Source organism: Oxyura jamaicensis, chromosome 9 (genome assembly GCF_011077185.1).
Source record: "Oxyura jamaicensis isolate SHBP4307 breed ruddy duck chromosome 9, BPBGC_Ojam_1.0, whole genome shotgun sequence".
NCBI classification, from domain to species: Eukaryota; Metazoa; Chordata; class Aves; order Anseriformes; family Anatidae; genus Oxyura; species Oxyura jamaicensis.
This window is the reverse complement of record NC_048901.1, coordinates 25,880,445-25,903,049: the sequence shown is the minus strand read 5'-3', so window position 1 is coordinate 25,903,049 and position 22,605 is coordinate 25,880,445. Positions and strand designations below refer to the sequence as shown.

The following is a 22,605-nucleotide window of genomic DNA, read 5'->3' as shown; positions in this document are numbered from 1 at the left end:
TGATACATCAGAGATGGCAAACTTACCCCGCACATCCAGCAAGGATGCTGTAAAAATGACACAGCGAGAAGTAGTTTTCTGCAGACTTTCAACAGAAATACAATTACCTTTCGCTTAAATAGAATTTACAGCACTACAGACAGAACATATCAGTCAGCGTGAAGAAGGAATTCATAAGGCTGACTCCTTTAACTTCTTACCAGATATATTTCTTTTTATGTCCAGACTAAGTATTTTGCCACAGTGTGAAGACCTGTGTGCTTCATCATATATAATACCGATTTTAGCAGGGAGGTGGTGTTTAACACACACAGACCACTTTGCACAGCGATGCAGTTTGTAACAGAGACATCTGATCAAAATCTTTTATCATTTTTCTTGTGCAAACCTGAACATCCTAAGGTAGAACTCCACTGAAAGTCCTCCAGTAATGAAAGTCCACTGATTAGCCCTTGACGAGCACACCATCACGCTAAGGTCAAGAGCCCAGGAATGCACCCCATCATTCTACTCTGTTATATGATATGCAAAAGACCTCGTCAGTAAGGTCAGGTATGGTCAGGTATGAAAGCAGTTACACGAGAGATCTATATAGCTGATGTTTTACACAGTCTGACAGTCACATGAGAAATATCAGTATTGCCTGAACTGGTTGTGTTACGCTTAAATAATTCCTTTGAGGTTGATTGAAACGACCTTCCAAGCAACACCGCTGTTGCTTTACACTAGTATATACTGTAAACTCTCTTCCCATTTAAATTAAATGAGCCCTATAATCTACAGTAAAAAGGATGTTGTAAATGTCAAATGCTCAGAGATGTGGGATTAATACTTATATAGGCCTTCGACAATTATAATTACTGAGCATTATTCTTAATGTATCACTTCTCTAGTAGTATTTCTTTAGTAAGAAAGGTGTCAAAGCATCTGAACTTAATATTAGCAAGGTTTTTCCAAAATGGAATGAATGAATGAAGTTAATATTAACCAGAAATTTAATTCCCAGCATATCATCTTGATTTGTTTTTAATTTCTACATGAGCCTAGAGAAAATTACACAGCCTAAACTGGAGGAAGTACTAACTTGAAATTTAGCATGACTCCAGCATGGAAATAGAGGATTGTTCTAAGTCTTGGAAAACAAAACAAAACAAAACCAGTGGAAGTATTACCTCTGCTTCTTCCCAAATCTCTGCTAGAATCTCTACATTTTGGGACCTTTACATATCCAGGAATTTTATTATTTAATAGTTCATTTGCTACAAGTCTTAAGAGTTTTATCTTTTAAGATGAGGTACTGAAAATGTTACATTCTGGGAGATTTAAAGATTCTGGTTAGTACATCTGTCTGTGTAAGTAAGAAACTGCACAACTGACCATTATCTACTGAGGAAGTAGCACCTACAGCTTGTATACATGACTACGACTCCCCCATACAAATAAAGAGCAAGAAACAAAGTTTTTATTTTTACCCAAGTGGGAAAAAGGGAAAAATAATAATAATAATAAAAATAATAATAAAGCTTCATTGCCTACCCTTAGCTTCATGGCAAATGAGGGGTGGAACCAGCAACAAAACAGGCTTTCTGCTCCAGGTCACATGTCCTCACCAGGTCTTATGGCCTCCTCCCCAGGATAGTTACTAGCAAAAGGGAATGGGCAGAGATGGAGTGGAGGACAGGTTAGAGAAAAAATACATGCACATATGCCTTGTTTGTCCTATTTGAATAAGGAAATCAAGCTTGTGAAATCATTTGTATGTTTCTGTGTTCTCCAATTAACATTTTCAGTAAGTTGCATTAAGAAAGCAGTCAGAGATCTCATCATTACTACTTTTTAGTACCACTTCATTTCAAACCACTTAAGTCTCTTTCACAACCGTTTAGATTCTCATTTCAGTTGTATTGTTGTAAAAACTAAATTCCACCATTTTAAACCTCGACCAAACAGGCCCACTCGCAAAATGATAAAGTTAGGATGTATATCTCTTAAGTGCTTTAGAAACTTACACTTAACACAGTCTGGTTATAGAGGCAGCAGTTTTGGTTACCGCTATGTAAATACTATTTCAAACCTACATCTTAATATTTGGTGTTTTGAAACCATGCATGTAGCATATTATTCAGTTGTTAAAAATAGGAAGTTCTATAATTGCAATGGTAATTTGATTTCTGTAACGTGCATTATGGTGTAATTTTCTAATTGCATGACTAAAGGCTCGTTCATCATAGGACCTCATTCAGTGTGCCATCGTTCACCTAATGATATGCTATGCAGCACTCTGCCCATTCTTTCCAAACGCTGTCTCTTTATCAATCAAAATACATTTCCTCTTACTCCAAAATTATCCAAATCCTTCAGTATGCTGAGAAGTAACACACTTTACCTGGCTAGTTCCCAGCCCTGTATACTTATCTCTCACCTACTCCTAAATCTATCCTCCTTCATCAAAACTGAGGCCAAGGGTTTTGTTTTTATTTGTTTGTTTTTAATCAGCTTGTCCTAGGCTTAGGTATTTTCCCATAAAGAGGAAATTCAGATTGTAACTGATCAGCAATGGTAATTTGTGACTGAGGAATGATTTGACGTGGAGGGCAAGAAGGCCTGACTTAAGAACAGGTTAAAAACTGGCTGGGAGCAGAAATGCCAAACAGAATGCCTCCATCTAAGGGAGCAAAGTTTTCCTTAGTGATAAGAATTATCTGCGACTTTGTCTCATAGAAATCGTGGAATGAGCGCATACGGGGGCCACCTTGGGCTTCAGAGCTGGTAGATGAACCAAACACTGAGCTAAGGCACCTGATGTGGACGTTCACATGACTGATGCTAGGGCAAGTGTATATAAGGAAGAAGCTCATGACACATCTCTGCAGACTCCCTGTAGACTTAGGACAGTAAGACTGTCCAATATATTGACTGTTCAGGAAACTTTTTTTTTTTTTTAATATTTAGGCACAAAGTGTTTAATTCACCTCAGAGCGTACAATAAAAATTTCTAAACGCTTATCTTAGCCCTCATCTCGTGACAACTTGTCCCAAGTATTTTTTTTTCCACCTTTTTCCCTTCTATCTTTGTGTCACAAAGATAAATCTTTTCCATTTGATCTAGAAGCCTATGGGACAGCTAATTCTCGACTATGTTCTTCCAGTGAGTTTGCACATCTGGATTGTGCGAAAGGAAGTGTAACCAGTCTGTATGGGGGCATGGATTCCTGTGTGAACCAGTCACACAAGTGAACCATAGACTTTTCATCTTGTTCAACCTCAAACATCTAAAAAATCACAAGTACCATGAGCACACTGGGGTACGTGCTGGGCAGGGGGAGGGAGGAAGCATTTCTCCATCACATTTTCAAGCTTAACACTGACAAAGCTAGGCTGATTATTATATTTTATAACATGGAAACCGGAAGGAATGACTCTCTGTGGGAAAGGAATTTGCAGGTGGCTTTGCACTGTTTCCCACATCCTTGAATTAGAGATAATGAGGAAACAAGCTAGAGACAAGTGCACGGAGAAGCTAGACCAATGGTAAGTTGTTGTCGGCACGTGCTGTAGTTAGTTGCCTATATATACTTTGTTAGAACATGCAATAAAGGAGGACGATTATACTCGCATTGAGGTTGCATCGTTACTCCGGGACCATCTCCCTTTCCAACAACTCTCTTTTGCTCCACTCTAACACAATAAAAAATGGCACTGGGAGGTGTTTGTGGGGAGGAACTAATCACCAATAGTGGCTTTTCTGTTAATTTCTCAGGAAAAACAAAACAAAACAAAACTCTGCAAAAGCAAAAACTGGACGAAGCTGAAATGTGCTAACAACTTCTCAAAATTATTATCTGAGGCAGACACCATCACAGCACGTCTGTCAAAACTGTGTACACCTGAAAAAGGACCATTTACTGGCAAATGTTAATACTCACTACTTATACACAACATTACCAGCATTGCCTAAAATTATGATTCACACATTTTTCTGTATGCGGTGTTTTATGAATTACTGTTAGGCTCAAAAAGCTTTTTTTTTTTTTTTTTTTTTTTGGTGGTGGTGGTGGGGAGCATTTCCGTGATTTTAGTATTTTAAAAGTAAGCAGTTTGTTTTTAGGAAAGTCTATGAAAACTGTCTCAGCTCAAACATAATTACCCATATATGGGAAATTTGTGGGAGGTGTTTTTTTTGTTAGTTTGCATTTGAGGATTTGTTTAGTTTTTAAAACATTTTATAACAAACCCATTTGCCATTTCAGGCTAGAAAGGAGCCCCCTTCCTGACTGATAGACTTTCCTCAGTTTATTCTGGTAGAAGAGCAGATGCAGGTCATAGCCTTGAGGAAGATAATGGATTGCAGGAAAGAACCTGGGGGTCCTGGTGGACACAGCTGAATGTAGGCCAACACAGTACCCTTCTGCAAAGAAGGCTTATTGTATCTTGGGCTGTATAAGGTGAAGTATTGCCAGCAGGTCAAGAGACGTGTGCTTCCCCTTAGTGCTGACGAGGCTGCACCTGGAGTACGGTGTAAAGTCCTGAGCTCCTCAGTACAGGAGAGGCGTGGAACTACTGTAGAGAGACCAGAGAAAGGTCACAAAAGGTTTGTATTTCTTCCTAAAGATGAAAATTTGGCAGATATGCTTGTGCCTAAACTAGCAATCAAAAGAAGGAAAACAAGTATTCTACGGTTGGATGACTGTTTCTCCCTTGCACTAGGAGTGCAACACCATCTCTCAGAGAAAATAATGTAGACCTCTAAGCTACAGTTCTAGAACAAATTCATAGAATTTGGAGTAGAAAACCTGGTTGCTCCTCTGGCGCCAGAGGTATTTCTGCTTCTTGAATCCTATTCTTCCTGCTAATTAACTTCAAGCAGCGCTTGTTAAGACATGCATTCACAGGAAATAGGTGACCACATCTCACTCTGCACTAAACATTCAAAAGTGAAATCATGAAAGATTGCACAGCACTGGACAGTACCAAAACACTGTCTTAAAGCAAACAAATGCAGGGAAAACAAAGAAAAGTCGTATTTGCCCTTTAACAGATATGCATTAGAGTAATTCTTTCTCAAAGGGGCTTTTCTTCTACCTCTTGGGAAAAGACCAAATGAGCTTCTCCTAGGTTAAGCCAGATCATTACAAACAACCCATTACTCCCAGGTTCCATTAAAAACACTGGTGAAGGTACCGTCAAATTTAATCCAACTCCACCTGCTTTCAAAAACAAAAGCATTATGGTTGGGAATCCTGCTTGGCTGCTCTGTAAACACTGAATTGCTTCTACTCTTCTGTGCCACGGGCCCATCCAAACAAGTAAAGGCAAACCCAGATTCTCTGAAGAGAACGTAACAATGTTCAATTTAACAACCCATTTTCTGTGACAACAGGAAATACATATTTTATCCTGACCTCTACTCTGAAATGCATATTTGGACTCCTGCCTTTAACAAGTTACACATCAAGAATAGTAAGATTTGTGGCTTTTTGAAAGTTATAAAAATCAAAAGGATACTGTATTCCTTGAGAGATCCTTCTAAAACACCTTATGAGCACGTGTTTATTAAAAATGTCAGTAGCTCTACTTATTTCAAGGCGTTTTCTATCAGTGACAGGAAAGTTGTGAACTGAGAAACAACCTGACACTTTGCAGCTGGATTATCCGTCCGTAGTTATATCAAAGCATGCATCAGAGCATTGTCCTTAAAATCAGATGGAGACTTATGCAGCTTGATTCTGACTTGGTTAGACTCCACTCCTACAGGTGCTTCACATCAAGTGAAAAAACAGTGTTCAGTAACGCCTTTTAAACTGACTGATCTTAATCTCTGTGGGTTGGCTTTCTTTTATTTTTTTGAAGGAAAGTAAGGGTTGAGCACTTTTAATGGACACAAAGTACCTCACAAACCACAGAATTACGTCAGTCATCCAGACTTGGTCTTGGGAAACTGGCTCTAGGCGACCCTGTTGAGCAGAGATCTGAACCCAATGACCTCCAGACGTCCCTTCCCACCTCAGCCCATCCCATCTGTGATTCCATTATTATTTGTACTAACCCACATCATTGGTTACAGTATCTTGTGTGTCTGTCTTTCACTATTTGTCATCACCTTTAATTGCTCAGTTTTGATTACTAAGTAGAGAGTCACGTGACTAATGAAGGAGCTGCACTGAAGTCTTAGTATTTATAACGCTAGCAAGGGTGCTAAAGGAGAGCTTACAAAGTTATTAGCACCCTTCCTATCTTCCTGAAAAAGGTATAGCTTACATTTCTGCAAGGACCAAACCTGAGGCATGAATCAATTTTAGGTATATCTCCTCATCCTCTCCCCCCTCCTCTGATTTTCCTTCTCTACTCTGTTCTCATGAGAGTCCAGAGGGCCACAAGGATGATAAGTGGGTTGGAGCACCTTTCCTATGAAGGCAGGCTGAGGCACTTGGGGTTGTTCAGCCTGGAGAAAGAAGGCTCCACGGAGACCTTACAGCAGCCCTCCAGTTCCTAAGGAGGGCCTGCAGGAAAGCTGGTGAGGGACTGTCAGGGAGTGCAATGACAGGACAAGGGGTAATGGCTTTGAACTAAAAGAGCATAGATTTAAATTAAAGGAAAAAGTTCTTTACTGAGAGGGTGGAGAGGCACTGGCACAGGTTGCCCAGAGAAGTTACGCATGTCCCATGCGTGGAAGTGTTTAAGGCGAGACTAGATGGGGCTTGGAGAAACCTGGTCTGGTGGGAGGTGTCCCTGCCCATGCTGGGGGTGTGCAGTGGGGGTAGGAAGGTGGAATTAGACGGGTCTTTAAGGTCTAGTCCCTTGCAACCCAAACCATCCTGCGATCTTACCTAATGACACGCACTCCCTTGAGATGCCAAGCACCACCAACGATAGGAATTACAGTTTCCTAACTGAGGCACGAAGGCGTTAACGCCAAAGTGAAAGCTCCTCCTCAACCCTTCCCTAGGGCGGCCGCAGCAGCAGCACTCTCCCGGGCCAGCGGCGCTGCCAGCCCGAGCCGTAGCTCCGACCTTTCATCCACACAACGGAGTATTTTCGAAGCCAGCGCCGCCTAGGAGGCACGAGGGGAGGCATGCGGCCCCCACACCGCGGTCCCGCGCGCCCCCTTCGCTCCCTGCCCAAGAACCTCGCGCAGCGCCCGAGCCCTGCCGCGGCCCCAGGACGAGTGACGTGACGCCGCCGCCGTCCATCATGGCGGAGGCCCCACCCCTCGGCGGCCGAGGGACCGCCTAGGGCCGGGCCTCCGCCTGCCGGCCAAAGACAGCTGGCGCGCGGCCCCGCCCCTATATAAGGAGACGCCGCAGCACAGAGCTTGGAGCGCGGTTGCCGCGTCTGCTGGGGCCGTCCCGCGGAGCCGGCACCATGGCAGGTCAGTGCCGCACCTCCCCGCGGCCACCCGGCCCCAGCGCTGCGGATCGTGAGCGCTGCTGGCGGCGCGGGCTGGACGAGCGGGACTGGCACGCCGCCCCCGGCCGCGTCCTGGCCGCGGCGCGGGAGCAGGGCGGGCTGCGGCGGCCCCTATTTTTAGGCAGCAGCCCTTGCCAGCGGTGAGCTCTTGGGGCGGGCTGCCGGCTGCGGCCCGCGATGCGAGGACGCAGCGAGCTGACGGCGCGGCCGGTAGGGGCCGGGGTTGCTTGTGGGGGGCCGTGGGGGCGCCCCGCCGGCACCTCCGTGCGGGTTAAAAGGACGTTCCTGCTTCAGCCCAGCTCTGCGCCGGGTACCGTTCCCCGCCGTGAGGGAGGCGGGAGGGTGCGGGGAGCTCCCAGGGCTGCAGCGGCTCGCAGGAGAAAAACCTCACCCTCTCCTGAAACACGGAAGAGAGCTCGTAGTTTCCGGGCCTCTCGGCGCTCTGCAGTTCCTCACCAACTCTCCAAGTATGCCTGGCCTCTTTTTCTTCCTTTTACCCCTCCCCCCTTGTTACTACCGATGAAGCTGTCAGCGACGCCGGTTTCACTTTCAGATCTGGAAGGCTGCAGGAAATCATCTGCTCTGCCTCTCCCAATGCATGCCTTGCTTAGATGCTCCTGTCTCTAGGAATCCTGTACTCAGGACTGAGAGGTACCAGTAACAAACTCGGAGAGCAGGGGAGTAGACAAAAAACTGAGAACTCTGGATCTGTACGCTGGCACACCTAAAACAAGTTAAATGCTCCTGGGTCGAATATATAACACCTGGGGCAAACGTTCTAGTACTGTCCTGCACACTGCCCAGTGACTGCTCCTAGCTCAGGCTTCTGGAATGCTGCCCTTCTCTGTTAGGGGCCCCTGCAAAGACGGTGCCATACAGCTACTATAGCCTATGGACTGGGCAGCCAAGCATGTCCCTGGGCATGGTTCTGGCTGAGAGCTCTATTAGAATGCTGTGCAGATATCCCTCCCATGTTATCTCTTGCATATTTTACTTCTATATAGAGCAGTAATTGGTCTTGCCTAAACCATAGTATGGATTAATTTGTAGCATGTGAATGTACTTCTGCTATGACTGTAGTTGAGAGAATGTGTGAAAGAGAATATGCTCTATTCAAAACTTTGGAAAGCCGTACTGATTTTGATGTACAGGTTGCTTATACCTTCATCCCATCAGGCAGTCATAGTGAATCCTATTGCAGTTGAGATGTAATGGGGACTTCTTAACCCTTACTCAATTTGTAAATTGACTATTTTCTGTAAAACCTCTGTGTGTGTCATGCAAGCTACCTAACCAGCAAACATGGCAACGCAGAACCTGAATGCACTTAGTTTCAGGAAGTTGAAGAGACTTGTTAGGAATATACAAGCTAACAGTTAAACAAAAAATACTAGTCTGTCAGTAGCAAGAATATATTTATCTTGCTGGCATAATCACACTTTGTCCACATTAGATTTTTAGTTAGCTGTCCATCTATGTAGAATGGCAGACTACTATTATTGAGCAGTTGAGGAGTAACATGCAAATTCAGTAATGAACATACATCCATATTAGAAGGGTGTTTATACCGCTTAAAATGTTACACACTTGCTGTTTGTAAAGCTTCAAAGCTCTGAAGAAACAGGAGACCGTTCTATAGATTTGCTGGATTATATGAACTATTACAAACTAAGGGAATTGAAAAATAATTAATTTCTGGCATTGTAGAAGCTTTTTTGAATTTTGCATTTACCACTAGAATCAATATTTCTGGGGATGAGCTGGTTTTGCTGCTAAGTGAAGTACAAGCCAGCTATAAAACCCTCTAGAGCTTGCAAACCAGGTTTGCTGAGCTTATAGACTGTTATGGTACATGAGATGTTAACTGTTGGTTGATGGCATAACTCAAAAAAAAAAAAAAGTGAAAATGTGACTGTTTCATGGGTTGAATAGTTGTCCCAAACAATAATCTCTGAAAATAGAATAGTTGGTATTTTAATCTTACTACTAGACTTGATCTTAAGTCTCTAAGTGCTCAGAACCCTCATTCCCCATCCTGATCTAAATTAGTTGTGTAAAGAAAATAAATGTTTCAAAAATAAATTTTAATGTAAAAATCTACTATTGAAATTGGAAGAAACTATTTTGTTCATAGTGTTTGCTTCTTTATAAAGCCTTGTAGCTTGGAAAGGGCTATGTAGTGAGAGAGCTAACAATGAACTGAAGAAATTTAAAGGTCACTTGTTTTCCTGTGTCAGTCCCACCCTGGCAAAAGCTTGTACTATATGGCCTCGATAAGTAGCATATGGCAAAGTGATGCATCTTCTATTTTTAAGTTACTGCTAGAGAAGAGAATTATAGTAACAATCCAGCCTTACCTCTCTAGAGAGCATTAAAGAGCAAAAACTATTGCTACAAGTCTTGAATTGCTTATCGTATTACTAGATACTTCTCATTTAAATCTTGCATTCTTGTTACACAGCTGCAACCATGTCTTTCTAAACAACTCATATGCAAAATCCCGAGCTACTCAGACTTAGTACTGTTGTCCAAGATCTAATTCAATGCTTACTTTAATTTGAAAACAAAACATAAGTTTTATTGTGCCCTAGCTTCAGGGTTCAAAGCTGAACCCAGTGTAGCTTTATCAAACTCTGCTGTTACTAACTTTAGAAAAAAAATGCAAGCTTACTGCCTCTAATACTTTTAGCTTTAAAATAGTATATAATTGGCTAAAATACATCTCTAGACCTTTTTCATCATCTGTAACATCTGGCATGACATATTTAACCCGTGGGGAAAACTGCAACTTGTTTTCTCTTGCAATGCTTTTTTTTTTTTACTGCATTTTTCTGTGTGTCAAGCTATTAATAGCAAGTATAGCTATGCAATGCTAATATGCTTTGTTCTGCCACGTAGGTAGGTGCGATGCTGAGTTAGTGCAGGTTAGAGGTCTTTAGTCTTGAAGGAGCAGATCGTGCTAACTTTGACAAAGTTAATTTCTTCCAGACCAGTCCTTTGTGACTCTAGCCACAAATGATTCCTATGTGAAAGGAGCACTCGTACTTGGTTCATCCTTGCAACAGCACAGGACAACAAGGAAGCTGACTGCACTTATAACTCCTCAGGTCTCAGATTCTATGAGGTAAGGTCATTTAAATGCATTAAACTGCCACAGCTGCTGCTGTTGTGAAAGTTGAAAAAAGTTAAATTTCTTGCTGGTAACCTTCCAAAACTCTGGAAACTTAACTAAGCTTAGCAGAATTAACTTAAACTATTTGGAATTCTGTAAGGGCTTCAGACATAAAACATTTTTTCCATATGATAAATTTAAAAAATACTCTCCAGTTAGAGCACTAAGCTGTGACATATTTCAACTAGATCTTTGCTCTTTTGTAGCCCTACTGAAAACTGTCTGACAATGCAAAGTTGCCCATGCTTTCATTAGCTGTCTCTGTATGCATAGACAGATGGAAGTAGGGGACTGGTATTTACCTCTGAAGCATTCTGGATTGAGTTATTGTAACCTGAACTATAGAAATTTAGCAGATGCTTCAAATCAGATTTTATCATGGAGAAGAAAACGAGTAGAACTAATGTAGCATCACGTATGTTAAATTAGCAGCATGGAGGCATTTGAGTATTACCACAAATTGAGACAGCTGCTTTCTACAGCCTCTCTAGAACTGGTCTCAGCATGGAACCGACAAGGTGCTTTTTCCGTATCAATAGTTTACTTGCTATATGAACTACAGATTATAGGTTAAGACTCTCTATCTGGGAAGTTCTGAAAAGATAACTTACAGGGATGGTAGCGGTTCAGTAATAAATTAATATCTCTGGAGTTCTGTGGGAGCTTAACAGTCTTATCACTATAAAGATGGTTCACATAGGCACATCTATTCTAACATATTAAGTGACTGTGCTCCTTCAAGATGAATCACATAGATGTGCTTATTGTGCTAGACCAATGCAGTTAGTACCATGCCCTTAAAACAGCTATAGCAAGAAAACCAATAGATACACAACTTGATAGGTAGTTAAATGGAACTTCATACTTTGTGTCCACAAACAACATATGCCTTAAGTTCAGAAGCAACTGTCTGTGCCAAACTGTTGATGTAAAGACAGCCTTGCAAAACAGTGTTCTAAAACACATTTACAAGCTCTGTGGATGAAATCAAATGGTCTGGAGTTACTGGCACAAAATATTCTATAGAATAGTGAGACTTTACAGATACTTCATGTTTTAAGCTGCATTAATATCTCTTGTACTAAACAGTGATGGTAAAGCAAAGGTTGGTTATCTACCACAAAAATTTACTATGCTGTCTGAAAAGTTTAGTCACCCTCGAGGTGAAAATAATATTGAGTCAAAATGCTGCTGTACCCAGAACCACAATTAAGTGAGCCCTTACGGATTTTTAGGATAAAGGAAGTTTTAGTAACTGGGTCAGGTCACATGGCCCTAGCAGTCACAAATCCGGAATTATGTTCTCATGATTACTGTATAAACTTCCCTTTCAGCTGTTTAGAGTTCAGCTAGTGTCCTGTTCAAACTACTATAACAGCTTCCCATTTCTTAATTGCCTGCTGAAAGTAGACTGTTCACTCACCAAAAAATTATTTTGACTGTGGAAAAAAAAGCCATGTGGAAAGCTTGTACTATGTAACCATGGATCTGGTAGCAATACCAATTAAAGCCCTGGGGGAGTGGGGAAGGTAGTAATTCTTTGCTCCCTAAAAGGTGCCCACTACAAACTAGAAACCTTGAGGTTAACAGGTATATTTATGCATCCCACTGTATGTAGTCAACTCTTACTGCTGGCACAAGAAATATTGCCAGGTTCTCTGTTACTCCACTTCTGTTCATGGAATCTGTTAAGTGGTTCAGTACTGGAACAATAGAACTAAATTTTGGCAACTAACTCTTTCCGCAGGGAAGTGCTAGAAAAAGTATTTGATGAAGTGATTTTGGTAAACATCCTGGATAGTGGGGATTCGGCACACTTAGCATTAATGAAAAGACCTGAGCTGGGTGTCACATTAACAAAGCTTCACTGCTGGGAACTGACACAGTTTTCAAAGTGTGTTTTCATGGATGCAGACACAATGGTAAGTGGTCATGTCTCATGGTACCTCTTCATGACCTGGTATGAGGGTTGTTGGTTGGATTTTTTTGTGGTGTTTGTTTTGTTTTATTTATGAGGGGAAGGAGGGATGACAGAGGTGGTCTTGGCTGTTTGGACTGGTAACTCTCTAAAAATCTATGTGCACTTATGTCTAAGTAATTCCTTGTAACATGTAGTCTGTGGGTGCTATCTCCATATCGTCTTCCATAAGACAAGAGCATCAATATGAGAATTTTATTTCATGTCTTAAAGATGGATGTCAAAATCCATTAAAACAAGATACCCCAATTCCTACCCTAGAAACCAGAAAGCAATTTTTTGCCCCCCTACAACTAGGTTTTGTCAAATATCGATGAGCTTTTTGAGAGAGAAGAGCTGTCTGCAGCACCAGATCCAGGCTGGCCTGATTGTTTTAATTCTGGAGTTTTTGTTTACCGACCTTCCATTGAAACATACAATCAGCTGTTACAGTTTGCCACAGAGAAAGGCAGCTTTGATGGTATGTATTCATTTGTATTCCAATGTAAGTTAGACCACAATGGCAATGGGGCTGGGATGGCTCAGTAACTAGATATGTATCATGGGGACTCTGATGGAATTCTGAACTCCAGTGTAACTACACAATCATTCTTAGCACAATAGAAGATATTATTCTAATATGTAAAACTACTTTTGTCAGGTTTCCTGGAATAATGTAAGAGTTTGGCCTCTAAATGAGCAGCTATATGCATTAGCAAGGCAAAATCATGTAACAAGGAGTCTTGAGATACAGCAAGTGCAGTGAATGCATGAACAAATTGAAACTGTAGGTAGCACTGTGCTTCATGCATTACTAAATAAATTAAGCTTATCAACACTCAAGGCCAGGTGTTCTATGTTAACTCAAGTTACTGTGAGGAAAGAAGAGTAGTACAAACAACTTGAGTGCACCTTCCGAGAAACTAAATTATTTGAAGATAAAACTGTCTCTTGATACTGTGTGACAGCTTCCTACCATTACAGGATGGTGACCATCTTTTTCGCAATATCAAGTGTGTGCAGCATTGGCTGCTACCCATTGTAGGTCACTTAGGATTGGTCACTGTGCCAGACTTAAGTTTGAGAAGCCAACTTCTGCTGTCCTGTTAGTCTTTGCAATCTATTACCATTGCAGTGAACACAGGTTACTTGAAATCTGCTGTAGTTAAAGGCTTCTAAATGATGAGCTCTCTGTTTCAGTCACTAAATTTAATTATGTAGATACTGTGGAAAAAAAAAAAAGTCTTACCAAAAAAGCTGCAGAAAACTATGTAATAAGACCATTAAATTGTACTCTTACTTGAAGGCAATTAGTCAGCTTGTTGACTTACCTTTCAGTACTCTGTAAATGGTAAAAATTCTAGATGCCGGTCTTGGTATGCAGAATCATCCCTGTAACTTCATGGGCTCCTATGTGTGGCCTATTATAGAATGTAAGTCTCAGTTGGATGCTTAATATTACCAAGTAAATAAGTGAAAATAAGTACTGTAATGAAGGGTCTGTCCATACCTCATGACTAAATAGACAGTGGTTGGTAGCTCTAGGAGTGCTCTTAAATGTTGGATATAAACTGATCCTCTAGATATGACAAAAGCTGCAGGATGGTACTGAATTGTTGAAATAATATTAAAAAAAAAAAACTTTGTGGAAACTCACTGAGTAGCTCCACTTATATCTGAGACTTGTCTCCTTTGAGCTTTAAGCTTGATTCCTAGCAGGTCCATCTTCTAAGCCTAAGGCCCCTGTTCTTTCAAAAAATAGAACTGCTTCCACAGTGTTCTGACTTGAGAGCTGAAGCCACAAAATGGTGAAACTTCCTTAATGTTGTCAACATGTAGCCATTGTTGCAGCTGTTAAACTATTAACCCACCAGTGTTGTTGTTAAGTACCAAATTTTTAGAATTGTAATTTTAACTTCAGCTATAAACTTAACTCAGCTTTTATTAAATGGTAGTATTGATCTAAATAATAAGCCAGTGGAGACTTACCTGTCCCTACCTGTATATGCTGCTATTGAGCTTATGAACTTGGAGAGAGTGGATTTAAACTTAAATTGATACAGACAGTAATAAAAGTTCCTAGGAAACTTCTTAAGAAACATCTGTGGAGGGTTACTGCCCTTAATAGGGTAGAGGGATGCAAACTCTGTAATCTACCAAGTTATGCATAACTGAAATCAAGCTCAAAGCACCACATCTACAGTAGTACTAACTAGGAAATGCAAGACCTTCCAGGGTATTTCCTGATTATAAACTAGAGCAGATGGATAGCTCCTATGTAATGCTGTTGTCCAGAAATGGTACAATGACAGCTACTTATGTAGTGACAGCTACTTTATGTAGAAAGGTGAAGTTCAAATAGACAATAGGGAAGTAGAGGAGGAAAAATGTCTGGTTTTAAAAGACCTCTGGTAGTATTGATAGCAAGAGCTGTTGATAAGACTTGCACAATCCTCTGGCTTTTTACCCTGGTATCTAAAAGAGTTGCTTTTACTTTTAAAGCCATAATGCAGCAGAATTCTATCTGTAGACATGTAGCTAATTAACTACTGCCTGATTTTATGTTTAAGGGCCAATTTGTACAAGACTACTGTTGAAGTCTGAACTAGGACAGCTAAACTTTGCTTTCAGTGGCTGCTTTGGCACAAATGCATGCAATCTGGAAAAAAAACTGAGTATGTGGAACAAGTCTGAATGATAAAGTCATGTAGAGTAAGTTAAACACACTGCTACCCCTTTAATTATGAGCTACCTGTTCTGAGGTCTCCAAGACTTTATCTTCTAGATTATTTTACTGTTAGCATGAACATTCATAACACTGTTTTACGTTAGAGGTTAAAATGTTATATAACTGAGTAAAGACCAGAGGTCTTGTCTGCTTTCTTTGACTCTGATCTCTTGTGACAGGCAACTTGTTCAAAAGTGCTTTTCATCCTTAGGGGCTGAGAGGCAAGTCAGGGGGTTGAAATTACTGGACTGAATCTGTCTGCAGCGTCCCGCTCTGCAATCTGCATGTATGCTCAAAGCTGTAATGGGATACTTAGAACTTGTATTTGTCAGTGTATGTCCTGTAAATTTAATTGCAAAGTGTCAGTGTAGGCACTTCAGTTACAAAAAGCAAATTCTGCTCAAATTGCATTGAGGGTGTAAACCTTTCTACTGTCCTGACTTTAACTATAGGTCATTCAAAGAAAAAACAAACCTTTTTCCTGAATCAGCAGCAACTGAGTGCCTCAGAAAATCTGAAGATTAAAATAAAACATACTGTCTCTTATCTATCACCTGTTTAGCAATGCTAGTTGTGAATGCAGTAACAGGTGGAGGGAAGACGGCAAATGCAAGTTGAGGGACCCTCTTCAATCTCCTTCATAAGAGGAACTAAGTCCAGTTCTTGAATACATTACACACACTTTAGTCTAAGTATATTGACTGCAATAATGAATGAGAGGGGATATAAGTAGCTTTTAATTCTCAGTAGTTGCTTGTAAACTAGTCTGCTTTGGGCCAGGTGCTTATTTTTTTTTTAGCTACTCTACTACTGACATACCAGACAACTTTAGACTCATCTGACCTCATTACAACTTCTACTTGCAAACTGACCCGTCCCAAAACTGTAGCTCTAGCCATGATTTAGGTGGTTATCCTCATAAAGCTGCTGACTAACCCCTCAATAGTACAGAACTAGGAACTTCCATTGCCTGTTAATGGATTTGATTAAGGTTCTTTTTTAGTGCTGTGTCTAAGACTGAATGTGCTTTCCTTATTAGATCCCATTATAGGTAGATGCATCTTGGGCTGCAGGTTTAAAAGACCACTGACTCCAGCTCCAAGACTGTGGTCATATATCTGTAAGCATAAATAATAAAATTCATTGTTAGCACTTGGTTATGTGAGCTACAGTTTTGCTGAAGCAACTGTTTAGTACCCAATTGTCAAGTATTTTCTGCTGTCTTGTACTGCTTGAAGATAACACTGTAAAATAAACTGAATGGCAGGGATTGAGAGTTGCCTGCTGTCTCTTAGAAACCAAAAGTAACCTTGCACTTACTACTACTTTCATTCTGTTTGTTGTTTTATTTTTATTTTTTTTTATTTTTCAAAGACAAGGTTTATAGGATTGTTTACAAATAGAACTGTAGGGATCAGTGCCAAACTCCTACTGGACATGACAAACTGCATTACCAACTCTTAATTAGGAAGGCCTGGTAGAGTGACTGAAAGACTCTAAAATAGCTGTATGCTTGTAGCTTATAAATCCTTTATCTTTCAGGTGCAGACCAGGGGTTATTAAATACCTTCTTCAGCAGCTGGGCAACAACAGACATGAACAAACATCTACCATTTATTTATAACTTGAGCAGCACTTCTGTGTATTCTTACCTTCCAGCATTTAAAGCGTAAGTTCAGAATTCTAAGAAGACTTTCAAGAGCATATATAAACTAATGTATTGTAACATAATGAACAAGTACAATATGAACATAATGGTCGCCATTTAAAAAAAAAACTTTTAGTGCGACTAAAACACCGTATACATTTCTACTCTTTAAAATAAAGTGTACTTTGAAACTTTAAAGTAAAAACTTTAATAGTTAAAGTCCTGATGATAAATAAGCTTTGAAAAGCTTTGAAAACTCTTGGTAGTTTAAACCACTCATTCCTGGTGGTAATGTGATTACCGTAAATCAACATCACTTGACAGCTTACCTGCAAAAGAGAGAATCACAACACCAGTATAGGATACTGTCAGAGCTCTAGCCAAAGGCAATAGCTCTTGAATCTTCTTGAGCTGAACTTCAGTATGTCACTGATGGTATTGCTCCTGTCCAAATAACTTGCACTCTCATCACTTAAATTACTTTTGGTATTTAACAACTGTTAGCTAAAATCAACCTATCCACTATTCAAATAAACATAATAAACAAGGACTTGCATAGAGGTAGAATTCTTTCCCAACAGTCTTTCTAGATCTAAAACTGTTCCTTAAGTAATAGCACGATGGAACAGACTATACCCAGGCACCATATTGTTGCACACTTCCAGTGTAAGGAAAAAAGTCTCTTCCCTAGCAGTATTAAATTTGGCTTGTGAGTAAACCCTCTGTCAGTGGCAAGGTCACTCAAAGTGTTAAACAGAAGAAATGGGGGCAGCTCTAAAAGCTGAAATGTTACACTGAAACCCATATTAATTAAGAGCTATGACAGCTGGGGGAGGGAGGAAAGTACCAATTGCAAAAAAAACAACCTGATCTTTGAATGACATCAAGTTACTAGTGTCTAAAGCAGCAGCTAGCACAAGCAGTACTGTGCTGGCTCAAGGTCAGACTGTGTCTTGTGATCAAAGCACCATCTGAAATACTGTCATGCTAAAAGTGGAACACTTATTTAAAGAAATCTATGCAAGCCTGAGAATGACTAAGTAGTTGGACAACATTTGATAAGCTAACGTCTATTGTAAAGTATGTCTGTTTTCCATGACTGGTTGGTGGTTATCCACATGACCTTAAATTTACAAAAGGCCTTGTTGCTAGGAAAGACTAATTGGACTGGGGACTCCTGATGAAGAAGATTCCATATAAGTGATTGAATTGATTGCCTAACTGAACTCAGCAGACCTTCAAACGGTGTAATGCTGGAAGTGCAGCTTTTAAGGAGAATGAATGTTCTGTTCAATAGGTGGAACAACATCCTTTGGTTAGATCAGCTACTCAGAGTAAACAGCAGTTGGAATAAACTGAAATTTGAACCTACTGACATTGATAACAAAGCTCTTTGTAGCTTTGTACAGCAAGGCTAACCTTCACAGCAGTCTTGGTCAAGAAAATGCCAAGTAATGATAAATGGTGTCTTAACTTCAAAACATTGAATTTTGGGAGATGGGGAAAGACAGATCAGTTGCTGTAGAAAATGTGGACATAATGTTTTCTAACAGTTCAGCTTAAACATCAGAATAAAGTACTGCATCTTATCTAGAAAGCAGATACCGAGGGCATAGTAGAAGCCTGGCATCTGTCAATTGTTGTACAGGTCTTTAGTGGGCAGAATACTAAGAATACACTTCATTTACAGAAGCAGTGTAACAAAGTAACATAAGCTAGAGATTGTGTAAGAAGTTTTAAGTAGCCTTGATTTTTAAACAATGACAAGTTTCTTGAGAGTAACAGCATCCTACAGATGAAGACAACTCAGGCTAAATAGTGCTGTCACAGCTAACAAAGCTAAGGTAGCCCTACTAAGCCAAATCTTGACATATGGGTTTTGAAGTTAGAGCCCAGAAACTGACCCCCGAGCCTGTATTTTTTTTTTTAACTCACAATTACTGCAGTTATTGACCTTGTTTCACCCATGCGTGGGTTTTCATTTGGCAGTATAATTGATAATGGTCAAAATAGTGTACGGAAATAGTCAAATACCAAATAGCACAAAATCCCCACCTAAATGCATATTGCTTTGTTTTGAATAATGTATGGTCTTTGAAACATACCTGCACAGTCTCTGTATGTAGCATAACGCAACCAAATCCAGGTCCAAACAACCAAGGAATGCTTAAATAAAGAAAGCTGTTTAAGTTAGACAAAGCAGTTTGGCATTATTATCCATTTCATTAGTATTTTGAGAAATCCTAACACAACACAAAATGAGCTAGATGAGACAGTCACTATTACTAGAGAGAGTAGTATTGCTTGTTCTCCAAACTGACTCAAGCTGAACGCTATTTATGAAATCATAGAGGAATTAAATGAATGCTGTCTCTTTTAGTGTAAGTTCTTTACTACAAAAGGAATGGATATTATCTACACTTGTATTACAAAAGAACACAGCAGTAACAGGACAAAAGCTTCAATTCCATATTGAAAAGGGAGTTAAAGTTGTTAAAGAAATGTTTTAAAAAACAAAGTAAGATTATTTAGAAAACTAAGAGTTGGCTGTCTAGCAAGACCCTGTAGCAAGGTCAGACATCCTCTGAAATGTCTAGATTATAGCCTTTATTTTGATTATATATAAATATATAGATTAGAGGCTTTATTTTGCAGAGGTAGTCCTGCAGCAGAGCCTTCTGATGTTCCTTTATACAGGGCTGTAGTCTATAAGGGTAACTCTGTTACTGACCCTTCTTTACATAATGCTTGTAATGCATAGTTATCAGGATTACTGACTGTGGAGTAGAATCTTTTTTACTTTTACAACTAGTTCCAATTGTAGTGGCTTCTTGAGACTGCTCTCTCCCAAGCTACGGACATCACTCCACGTAAAGACTTGACTGTAAGTACTTAAAAAGCTCAGTCTGTTAGGTTTTGGCTGTATTCTGCCTAGTGTAACATAGAATTGTCTGCATTTTTCTCCATTATATAGTGATGCTTTCAGTCCAGTAGGCATTGGCAGTTTTATTATTTAGTGTTTAGTTTTCTAAATATATTCATATTTGTTTTCTGGACAGCTACAAAGACTGCAGGTTAAAATTTTGTTTGACAGCCAGAACTCTTGTTTTCTAGACACCTGCAGAAACTGGGAAGTTTTGATGTTTCCTTTTCAACAGGTTTGGTGCAAATACTAAAGTGGTGCATTTCCTGGGAAGCAGAAAGCCATGGAACTATACATATGACTCCAAAACAAAAAGCATAAAAGGCAATATGGATGACCCTAAAGTAGTTCACCCAGAATTCCTCAACATGTGGTGGGATACCTATATGACTAATATTCTACCATTATTAGAGCAGCATGGAATTGCTAAAGAAGCTACCACAGGTGTAAACATGGTATGTGTTTTAATGTTCTTATACTACCTAAGTATATGCAACAGATTTTGTGCTGTCTCACTAATTTCCTTTCCTTCTGTCTACTTCAAAGCCTGGATGTGGTTTAACTGATGGGGTGCAGAGTTTTTTGGCTGTTTTTTTAAGCATGGAATGAAGGATAACACAGATGGGAAGTATGCTATAGTGGTCTTGAACATAGCTGTCTGCTTGCCTAGAACTACTTAAGAGCATAATGGTGCACCAGAAATGATACTGTAGTAACTTCAGTAAATAAAGAGAACGGCCCTAATCCTTAATGTGCTGCAGCTAGTAACATTCTCAAAACAGAAGAACCCCTGTTGAGCATGCAATATACACATGCAGATCTTGCATGGTACAACAAATCTAGGTAGGCCTACAATAAATAATTAGAGAATAGGTTACTTAAGTAGACTTGCAGTGATGAATCTTGGTATTTGTAAAGCGAAAATAATGCTTCTAACTGTAGCTCTTAAGCACAGCTTAGTTAAGCACAGTTTAGTAGCAGGTGGCTGCAGACTTTAGTCTCAGCTTAGTACATGGGCCAGTTTAAGTTCTAAACCTTTCTAAGCCTAAAGTTACTGATCTCTAAGATGTGCTCTCTTTAATCTTACATCTTTCTAATAAACTATTTGCAGCTATCAGGCTTGGTCTATACTCTGGCTTTCTCTTGTGGCTTCTGTAGAGAGGTATGAAGAACTTAAACTCCCCTCCCCCCAAGTGACTTCTGTTACTCTTTGTTATTTTACCAGGAAAGCTGCATGATCCCTGCTTACTGGCAATGCTTGTTGCTGTGCATGAGAACATCCATTTAGTTGTCCTGTTCTATGGCCTGCTGCTTGCCTTAAATATGCAAGGTATTTCTGTATTTTTACTCTGCCTTTCATTTTAGGCAGAGGTTACAGAGGCAGTGTCCCACATGTCAGTATCAACACCATCACCAGTATTACCAACCATATCTTCCGAAGAACGCAAGGAACGGTGGGAACAAGGTCAAGCTGACTACATGGGAATGGATTCCTTTGATAATATCAAGAAGAAACTGGACTCCTACCTTCAGTAGAAATGCCAGTTTCAAGTACTGGCAATACAAGGACTTGTTCCAGAACTAACAGCTAGAAAGGTTGTAGATGGTGGTCAGTTAAGCTTGCTAGTAGTTTGAAAAAACTGTTGGCTGAAGGCCAGTGCAGTGCTACAGATGAAGACTGAGCAAAAAGCTAGGAAGCAGAATTCCTTGGGCCAGATGTAATTGCCCAATATCCAGTTCCCTCTACTAGATAAAGGTATTTTCAGCTCATGTTTTCTTCTGTTGTGATCAATTGGCTCAAAATATTCCTTGACACTGGGTTTGTACTTCACCACGTAAAGGTGATTAGCACTGATTCCTTTGCTTGCTGTTTTAGGTGTAAAATCTGATTGATGGGAGTGCTCATACACTAGAGTGATCGCTATTCTGCTTTACCATAAATGTATTGATGACATTAGGATACAAAAATATGTAACAGTAATAGCACTGCTTTGCTCTTCTAATCACAATTGCACTGAAGTTTTGACCAGGTTTTCTTACACAGTGCACATAGCATGGCAGAATAAGTTTGTTCAGTTCGATATTCTACAGGCCTTGTAAACTGAGCTTGATCTGTTATTTGCATTTGATGCAAAAATAAAAAGTTATGTTTCTGGCTTCCTCAAACTTTTGAGCAATTCTTAAAAAAAAAAAGGGGGGGGGGAGGAGCTTTGAAGTATAATAGTATAATTTAAAATATTCAACAGCTATAACCCTAAACCTTCTTAACTCCATTCTAGCTACCATTAGCAAATATCCATCTTCTAGTTCTGTAATTATTTTCAAAGTATATAATCACTTGCCAGGGAGCTGCTAGAGGAAATACCTGCTGAAGCTTTTCGCACAAGCAGAATGGAGCTTGGGAGAAGGGAATTTTTATTTTGACTACTATGGAATAAACTCTAATGTAAGCCCTGTAGAACATAAAAATTGTTTTTAAACACAACGGTGATACTATTTGGGCAAGTAAAAATCAAGTAGCTGCTTGAATAACTGCACCTACCCTGATTAGGCAAACAATTCCTTCAATGTGTGCAGAGTAAAAGAATGCCACACATATTCTAAGACAAAAAAAAAGTAGTATAAATACCACAGTAACAACAGTGTTCTGAAGGCTGTATTACTACTTCCTGTATTAAGCTCAGATTCACCCTTTAGCTAGGAATTACTTACTTCTGACACCAATACTCTGTACTAGTCCAAAAGCACAAAATAGAGTTATTTCCTAATA

General features: G+C 40.0%; 1 protein-coding gene across 5 annotated transcripts; it reads left to right on the top strand.

Moving 5' to 3' along the window:
* The first annotated feature begins 7,221 nt into the window (after positions 1-7,221).
* Positions 7,222-22,001, top strand: GYG1 (glycogenin 1). Of its 5 annotated transcripts, none has more exons than XM_035334413.1 (9): positions 7,222-7,369; positions 10,396-10,531; positions 12,327-12,501; positions 12,855-13,017; positions 16,304-16,384; positions 16,807-16,933; positions 20,071-20,290; positions 20,947-20,997; positions 21,201-22,001. In XM_035334413.1, exons 1-9 carry the CDS (start codon positions 7,363-7,365, stop codon positions 21,369-21,371), a joined length of 1,131 nt encoding a protein of 376 aa, XP_035190304.1. In that variant the 5' UTR covers positions 7,222-7,362; the 3' UTR covers positions 21,372-22,001. The 5 variants fall into 5 exon arrangements, with proteins under 5 accessions (XP_035190304.1, XP_035190306.1, XP_035190307.1 ...); XM_035334418.1 differs by lacking the exon at positions 7,222-7,369 and adding an exon at positions 7,527-7,547; XM_035334415.1 differs by lacking the exon at positions 20,947-20,997.
* Positions 22,002-22,605: the final 604 nt, after the last annotated feature.